A 7920-nucleotide genomic window follows, 5' to 3' on the forward strand; every position below is an offset into this window, starting at 1 on the left:
TCCCAGACAGCCTTTTGCTTTAAAATAGACTCTTTATTTTTTCTTTCAATCATAAAAATAATACATCATCCAAATAGATTGCTTAGGAAGCACAAAAATCCACCCAGGAAAACGACAACAAAAGGCCCACCATCCCACCAGCCCGAGAGAAGCGCTGCTGGTGCCTGTGATGAAGGCGCACCCGAGGCCGCGCACCACGTACAGGTGACGCCTTTTAAGTCCGGGCAGAAGACAGGAGAACTCACGCTAGAAGGAAGGCTGCAGTAAGGCTCCAAAGTTTCTGCACATAGGACGGGGGCCTTCAGGGCCTCCTCCCTTTGACCATTTTTGAGGCTGCAGAGCCCCACCCACCCAGGGACACAGGAAAAACTCGTCCCGGCTTCCTGGGGACAGGGCCGGCCTCTGCTCCTCTCAGCCAGACGCCCACGGCCACGGCCACAGGAGATGCCCCCGGGCTCCACGGGGCGTAGCGGGGACCTGCGGGCAGGGGCCCCGAGCCCGTGGCTGCGCCGCGCGTTCCAGAGCGGCACCGGGAGACGGGGCTGGAGTCCCAGCTCTGCCGCCCACTGCCCTTGGACCAGGCAGTCTCTTGGGCCTCAGCTTCCTCGTCTATAAAATGGGAATAACGCCTACCTCATGGGCTCCTGAAGGGACTAAACAAAACATGAGAAGCAGGTCACAGCACTGGCACATCTCAAGGGTCAATAAATGTCACAGTACCCATCACTCCTTCCCATTAACCTGCTTCGTGTCAACCCTGTGGCTCTCATTTTTTAAAAAGCTGTCCCTCTGAGCGCTGACCAAAGCCCGGGGCGTAAAGGGGAGGTTTATCCTATCCAGAGCCAACCCGAGTCTAGATCCAGCCAGGCCTGCCAGGTGACGAGAACCCGTGAGCCAGGGGCCTGGACCCTGGACCAGAGAAGAGCATCCCGGTGAGGGCTCTGCCAGGGCCGCGTTCACGCTGCAGAGCAGACAGGGCCCAACAAAGGACGGGCCTATGTGGAGGGGCCCCGTGGTGGGGCACGGAGGCCACCCAGCAGACCTCGGGGGAAGGAAGCCCTTTCAGCAGCCAAGCTGGAACTCTCCCTGCAAAACAATGAATCCCCCATCATTGTTTTGCCTTTAATCACATTTTTAAACACTTAACATATGAACATCTGTTCCCTGATGTTTCGTCTTTGTGGGTCTGTCATCCTCAAAATGAAAGTCCGGAACCTTCTGCACTAATTTTAAAGTCGGGCTGGACGTTTAGTAACGAACAAAGCTGAAAACACAAAAGAAAAAAAATGTTTTTTTAAATTACAGCAGAACTCTCTCTCTCTCTAGTTGCAGCTCTACTTGTCTAGGTCGCCACCCTTCAAGAAGTTCTCACACCTGTTCCCTAGATGGTCCTCGGTTTCCTCACATCGACATACACGAGGATTTGCTTTACTGACCATTTATATGTTACCGGTGGCCCCAAAACGATTAGCAAAATGAGCCCCCAGGGCTGCCCCAGCTACATCTGAGCAAGGCACCCCGATCAAAAAAACACACAGGACACAAACCTGCTTAAATTTCCCTCTAATTCTGTCTAAGTCTTCATGAAGTTTATCATAAGTAGGGTCATCATAAGGGAATTTCTGAATCATTCTAATCAACGATTCTAAGACCTTCATCTTTTTGCTGTAAGACACAGAAATAAAGATTTTTAGTCCCTTGCACACAACAGGCTCAGCTTACTAACAACGATGCCGCTCGATGGCTTGAAAGCGGTGGTGCGGAGCACGCCGGGCCTCAGGCGCCGCTGACTACACCTGTCGTCACACTGAACAACCTTTACTCACCTGGCGACGTGAGCCCGCCCACACCCGCCGCCGGACATCAAGAGCGAACCCACCTTGCAGGGACGGCTCCATCCGGACCCAGCGGCCAAGGCAACGCCAACAAGCGTGCGACCCGCCGGTCCCCAGGTCTGACCCCAGGACAGACAGAAGCAGACGGGAAAGAGTGCCGGGCACAGCCTTGCCTGCTCCGGACCTGGGGATTTTCCAGGATCCGCAATCTTCACGCTCACGGCCTCTGCGAGTTCAACAGCAGGTAAACCGGCCAGCCCCCGCCATCCATAGGGCAGAAACCAGTGGCTGGTGTTTGAGCTCGCGCCCCTTGCCAGGAAGACGAAGGGCTCGGCTGGTGGGCGGCCTGGAGCACAACCGCCCCAAGGCACTCAGGTATTTCACATCTCTGAGCCTTAGCGTCCTCATCCGTAAAAGGGGCCTTAACGGCCACCTCCCAGGCTCTCAGGAGGATAAAGCCCAGAACGTGCTACAGAGTAGGGGCGCGATAAACATCAGTCTCCTCGCTTCATTTGGGCGGGTGGGTGCCCTCTGGGTCGCAGGCAAGCGACCCTGCCGAGCCACCCTCCCCTGACCACATCTGACCCCCAGGGTGTCAGGAGCATGCCAGATATCTGATCCCCGGGAATCCTGAAGGACTCATCCTTAGCATGAAGCAAGAGCCATTCAAAGGGATCAGGACCTGCTCACATTTGCGGTTTTTAAACCAGTTGAGAAGAATGATGATGGCCACCTCTTGGAGAAAATACAAAACCGCACAAGGTCGGAGTGAGTTAATTAAAGCAACAAAGCGCTTGGTTTCCAGGGAGTTGGAAGGCAGCTGCCAACATGAGGGAAATGGCTGTACCTGCCGCGATACAACGACTACCACCCACTCCCAACTCTGCAAGCAGCAACGGGTCATTCCTGCCTTACCCGGTCAGTGAAGCTACTCCAGACACACCCAGCCCGTCGCACGGTCAAAGCCAGTGCGTGTCTGGAGGGTGTGACCCACTCACAGCCGGCGTAAGGGAAAAAGCCTTCACGAGACTGCGGAAGGGGCAGAGGAGCGTCTCAGGGTGGGTCAGAAAGCTACGGTCACCTGATGGAGAGGTCGCCATCCTTCCGGCTGAGATACGGCTCTCCACACAGCTTCTCTGGTGTTCAAATTCCCTTAGCTCGCTGAATGAGAACACACATGGCAGGTGTTTCTCTTTTAACATCCTTACTTGAAACATAAAGAAGCAGATCCTCTGCCCGTCTTCTACCATTTTTTAAAAAACCGTAGACTTAGAAACTCCAAAAGCCATTGCTCTAAGATAAAGGTTTTAGGTTGTGTTTCAAAGGGCTCCCCGGGCTCTGCTGGTGGGGTGGGGATGGCGGGGTGGCGGACAGACCGGGGACGCGGCTTCAGGAAGGGAGGGAACCCCTGCCCTGGGGTTAGGGTTGGCAGCCCCCGGGTGCGAGACCCTTCACACCCAGTGCAGGGCCCTCCGGGAGCCGCAGATCCCGGTGCAGGGAGAGGGGGAGGCTGCTGGAGCATGCCAAGTCCGTGCGCCCCACCCCGCCTTCGCGGACCGGGAGTGGGGAGCCACGCTCCGCTCCTACCGCCACCCAGTGGCGCCCGGGGCTGCCAACCACTGCCCCAACCTGACCGCCAGCTAGCCGCCCCCTCCCGCTGAATCTTCAGAGGAAAATCTCCCCAAGATGGCCCTCGGCTGATGGACGAATCCGGTCAACTCCCACATGCTCAGTGACAGGACAAGCCAGAGAGCGGGCGGGCCCACAATCACCCAGACTCGTCTTGAGCAACCCTGACGTTTCAATAGGGCTGTGGCCCAAGTTCTAGAAATTCAAAATATTCCAAATAAGATGACAGGTCACGTGGACGGGGGATGCCAGCTTGCTGCTCTGTCATCCGCTCTGCTGGCACCCCTCCCAGGCCAGGCAAAGCCACCAGACATCAAGATGACAGAGAGCAGCCGCCGAAGCTCCGCGCTGGCCCCCGTGAGCAGCAGGACGGCCCTTCACGTGAGGGTGCGCTTCCAGCTTAAGAGTGAAGACCGGGGGTGGGGACAGGGTCCCAGGGCTTCAGGAAGCAGCACCCAGCGAGAGCACGCTCCAAAGGCTACAGATGGGCTTCCCTCGTGGCGCAGTGGGACACGGGTTCGAGCCCTGGTCCGGGAAGATCCCACACGCCGCGGAACAACTAAGCCCGTGCTCCGCGGCAGCTGAGCCTGCGCTCTGGAGCCTGTGAGCCACAACTGCTGGGCCCGTGTGCCACAACTGCTGAAGCCTGTGCGCCTAGAGCCCGTGCTCCAGAACAAGAGAAGCCACCGCCATGAGAAGCCACCGCACGGCAACGAAGAGTAGCCCCCGCTCGCCGCAAACCGCACGGCAACGAAGAGTAGCCCCCGCTCGCCGCAACTAGAGAGAGCCCGCGCGCAGCAACGAAGACCCAACGCAGCCAAGAATAAATAAATTATTTTTTAAAAGGCTACAAACACTACAAATAACAGCTCATGGTTACTTAGTGCTTCCAGGCACCTGACACCCGTGAAACACATGAAATGGGTCATCTCATTAGCAGACCTTTCAGCTACATTAAAAAACCCAGTGACAAGGGAGTCACCATTTCTGAGCCCTGATCATACCAAGAATGTTCTGCTCCGTTTGTTAGAAGCTCAGAGGAAAGATGAATGAGAAGGTAATATCATTTTCATCGTGGTTTGACTGGCAGGGTAACTAAAGGCCACTTAGCGCCCTAAGGTCTCCAGGGAAAAGGGAGGGCGATCCGAGGACCCTTGGGAAGTAATAACAACGGATGTTCACCCAACACCAGAAACGCGCCCGGCGCTTTCTAGTTACTCTTTCCCGTAAACCTCATGACAACATTTCAGGTTCGGCCTGGTTATTTCTCCATTTTACAGATGAGGAGACTGAGACACTAACCGCCCAAGGTCAGAGTGAGCTATGAAACCGGAACTTCCCGTCCAGACACTGAAGAAGAAAGAAGGCTCAGCTTTACCTGTCTTTCTCAGTGGCGCAGCCGTGCAGGAGACATCTCCAAGCAAAGGCAAAACCTTGGTAGCACCCGATCTGTGAATTTACGAAAGAGTGAAATGACTAACCAACAGCTGTACTTGATATAAATATCAAGCTCTCAAAACAAAAAGGGGGGCGGGGGCCCAGGGGGCAGTGGCGCTTCTTCTCTTGCTGTTCTGCAAGCACCCATTGGGCACCAGGCTACAGAAGTTGGAGGTCAGGTCACCCGCGGGGCAGCCGGCCTCCAAGGTGGCCCCACTGGACCCCACCTCCCCACCCCCTGGTATTCCTGCCCTGTGCGGCCCCGACTGGATCGGGGTGACCTTGATGAACAGGAGAACACACAGGAAGAGGCAGCACATGACCTCTGAATCGAGGCGCTAACAGACAGTGTCACCTCTGCCCTGCCGACGTGGGTCACCCGCACGGTGTCGCGGGGACACTCACGCAGCCCTTTGGAGAGGTCCACGCGGTGAGGACAGCCGCGTGAGCAGCCATCTGAGGAGCGGCTCCTCCAGCCCCAGCAAGCCTTCAGCTGACTGCAGCCTGGCTGACTCTTAACTCCAGCATCCAGAGACCCCGAGCCAGAACCAGCCGGCTCAGCTGCTCCTGGACCACAGACCCTCAGAATCCGTGTGAGATAATAAACAACGGTTGTCTTAAGCCTACGTGTCTTGTGCTGATTCGTTTTGCAGCAACAGACACCTAATACAGTCCTGACAGCCTCAGACGTTACTGTTCAGGGCCAGTTACCTCCATAAGTGAGGGCCAATCTAGGTCGAAGGGCAGGAGAAAAGGAAAATCAGGGATTTTATGGAATTTCAACAGAAGTAGCAATGGCATGTTCTCACGTGACACAGGGTGCTCACCCTCTGGGGGAGGATTCAGCGGGCTCAAGACACAGGGCAGCACCGTGACACTCGATGTCGCCTGAGGTGAGGCGGGCCTTGCTTTCTCTTTCTCCAGCCCACCTGACTTCATCACCTCCACACAGCAACACCCTCTGCGGGGTCTGTTCTGAGACGATTTCTCCGTCAACGTTCTATCTAGCCTACTGCCATGTGAAGAGGCCTGAAGTGGTGGCTCGATCATACTGATCATCAAGGCAAATTGTCAATGGTAAGAGAAAAGGAGTCCTTTCTAAGTGGGGGGGTCCCACTTACCTCAGATCCGATTTTAGCTCCATGTAACGTGCCATACTGTCTTCCTTCAATCATACCCAAACTACTTCCTTCTTCATAGCCTTTCTGATAACCTTCCCCGTGAAACCTGCAACAGAGAAGAGGAAGCATGAGCAAACAAACAGGAGAAAGAGCATTCTTCCTGCAAAAACTTTCCTCTTCCACATTACCCAGACCAAGCAAGGCAAGACCCAGTACTGTAGAAAAAGAACAAAATTTAAGCCAGAAAACTTAAGTTCCAATCTCAGCTCCACCCCTCCCTAAGTCTCTCCGTCTGGCAAGTCGCTGTAATTCTGGAAGCCCAATTTACCTCTTCTACAAAGAGGAAGGTGGGCTAAATCGGTGATTCCCAAACCTGGCATAATATCAGAAACACACAGGAAAATTTCAAAGTTACAAATTCAGGGGCCTCACCCCTCGTATTCAGTAAGTCTGGAGTAAGGCCCAGGAATCTGCTTTGCAAAATCTCCCCGGTAATTCGTCTGCAGCCAGGTCATCGAGCCCCAGTTCTGAGTCTGTAAGCTAGACTGCTTGGTCAAGTGCTTCAAAACAGCCAAAAACTCTGCAACATGTACCGGGCTTTCCATCACATCTCAGGAGACTAGTAAGGAGAAACGCCATCAGATGATCACAAAATGTACCGTGACCGTGGCGCCTGCCGTACAATAAAGGTTCTCACTTTGAAGGCCCAGCAGTGTAATTGGCACCATCATAACCTGCAGTCACCAAAGTGAAGGGGGTGTGCTGGAGCACCCAGTGAGGCCGAGGGGGTAGCTCCCACTTACTGGCTGTGTGGCCCTGCGAGTGACCTTGCCTCCTCATCTGAAAGACAGGGGGAAGGACAGGATCCACTTCACAAGTGGGACTAAAATAAATAACGGGATACGACGCCTAGCTCAGAGTCCAATTCACAGCAAGCTCCAAATAAACGTCAGCGACTGTTTACTGTTCACTCTCTTTCTTAACTGACATCTATTGATGTCTCACGTGGGCAGGGCACTGGAAGACAGCCACAAAGCAACCAACAGCTCCCCCGTTCCCCCCCACCCCGCGTCACAGCCCTAGGCGCTCCCCGGGGGCTCAGGAGGAAAAAGGATGACGCCTGACACACTTAAGAGCATGTCCGTGAATGCTGCCGTATGTCCTACCACTGAGAAACAAGAAAAAGGGGCAGCGCCCAGATGGCAAAGGTCCGTCCCACCCGAGGAAGGGGCGTCCCTAAAAAGAGGCAGTCACCAGGGCGAGCAGATGCGTGAGGCAGCCCCGGACAGGGGAGGCGGGTCTTGAAGAGCAGCTGGGCACGTGGCGCTCGCCCGAAAGGCCGATGAGCAAAGAAGAAACAGCAGCATCTCGGGCCGTCCCGCGCCAGCCGCCTTCTGAGCCACAGCGTGTTCCCCCAGGGCCCGGGTGGCCGCCGCATCCCAGCGACTGAGAGCAGACCTGCTCGGGTGGAGGCCCGGCCCAGCCCCCTACCCACCTCTCATCCGCCATCACGATGCCGTCGAACATGTCCTGACTCCCGGCCATGGCGGCAGCCGGCCCGCCCCCAACCCCAGCCCCTCGAGCTCCGGCGCCAAGCGCTGCGGCCACAGCCCCACGAGCCTCGGGCACGGACGCACCGCTTCTGAGGAGGCGAAGTCCACTTCCGGGGGCGGCCGCGCGGGGCAGGCCGGGTAAGGACGGCACGCGGGAGGGCTCAGCACGCGCCGGCGCGGGGCCAAGCCGCGTGCGCGGCGGCGGCGCTGGGCGGAGCTGGGCCGGGACGCGGCCCCGCCCCGAGGCCTCTTCGCTTCGCTTCCCGGCTCCCGCCAGGGGTCAGCTGCTCCCCGCCGGGAGCATCCAGCTGGCTGCCGGGAGGGGGGCGGGTGACTCGTGACCTC

General features: G+C 56.4%; 1 protein-coding gene across 3 annotated transcripts; it reads right to left on the reverse strand.

Annotated features, from left to right (window-relative positions):
- Positions 1-7697, reverse strand: LTO1 (LTO1 maturation factor of ABCE1). 3 transcript variants are annotated; one of them, XM_055079901.1, is made up of 6 exons: positions 7518-7539; positions 6826-6862; positions 6023-6128; positions 4843-4913; positions 1548-1665; positions 2-1264 (listed from the first exon to the last, which is right to left on the reverse strand). In XM_055079901.1, the coding sequence occupies exons 1-6, from the start codon at positions 7522-7524 to the stop codon at positions 1196-1198; spliced, it is 408 nt and encodes a 135-aa protein (XP_054935876.1). In that variant the 5' UTR covers positions 7525-7539; the 3' UTR covers positions 2-1195. The 3 variants fall into 3 exon arrangements, with proteins under 3 accessions (XP_007123743.1, XP_054935876.1, XP_007123746.1); XM_007123681.4 differs by lacking the exons at positions 6826-6862; positions 7518-7539 and adding an exon at positions 6455-6660 and having other exon boundaries at positions 1-1264; XM_007123684.4 differs by lacking the exon at positions 6826-6862 and having other exon boundaries at positions 3-1264; positions 7518-7697.
- Positions 7698-7920: the final 223 nt, after the last annotated feature.

Source organism: Physeter macrocephalus, chromosome 18 (assembly GCF_002837175.3).
Source record: "Physeter macrocephalus isolate SW-GA chromosome 18, ASM283717v5, whole genome shotgun sequence".
Classification (NCBI taxonomy): Eukaryota; Metazoa; Chordata; class Mammalia; order Artiodactyla; family Physeteridae; genus Physeter; species Physeter macrocephalus.

What these genes read in the sequence shown, in the direction of transcription:
- LTO1 (XM_007123681.4), bottom strand. Translation starts at nt 6,627, where the DNA reads ATGGAAAGCCCGGTACATGTTGCAGAGTTTTTGGCTGTTTTGAAGCAC. An exon ending in AGACTTACTGAATACGAGGG is followed by an intron (nt 6,129 to 6,454) that starts GTGAGGCCCCTG and finishes TCTCTGTTGCAG; the next exon opens with GTTTCACGGGGAAGGTTATC. An exon ending in GAGCTAAAATCGGATCTGAG is followed by an intron (nt 4,914 to 6,022) that starts GTAAGTGGGACC and finishes GTAAATTCACAG; the next exon opens with ATCGGGTGCTACCAAGGTTT.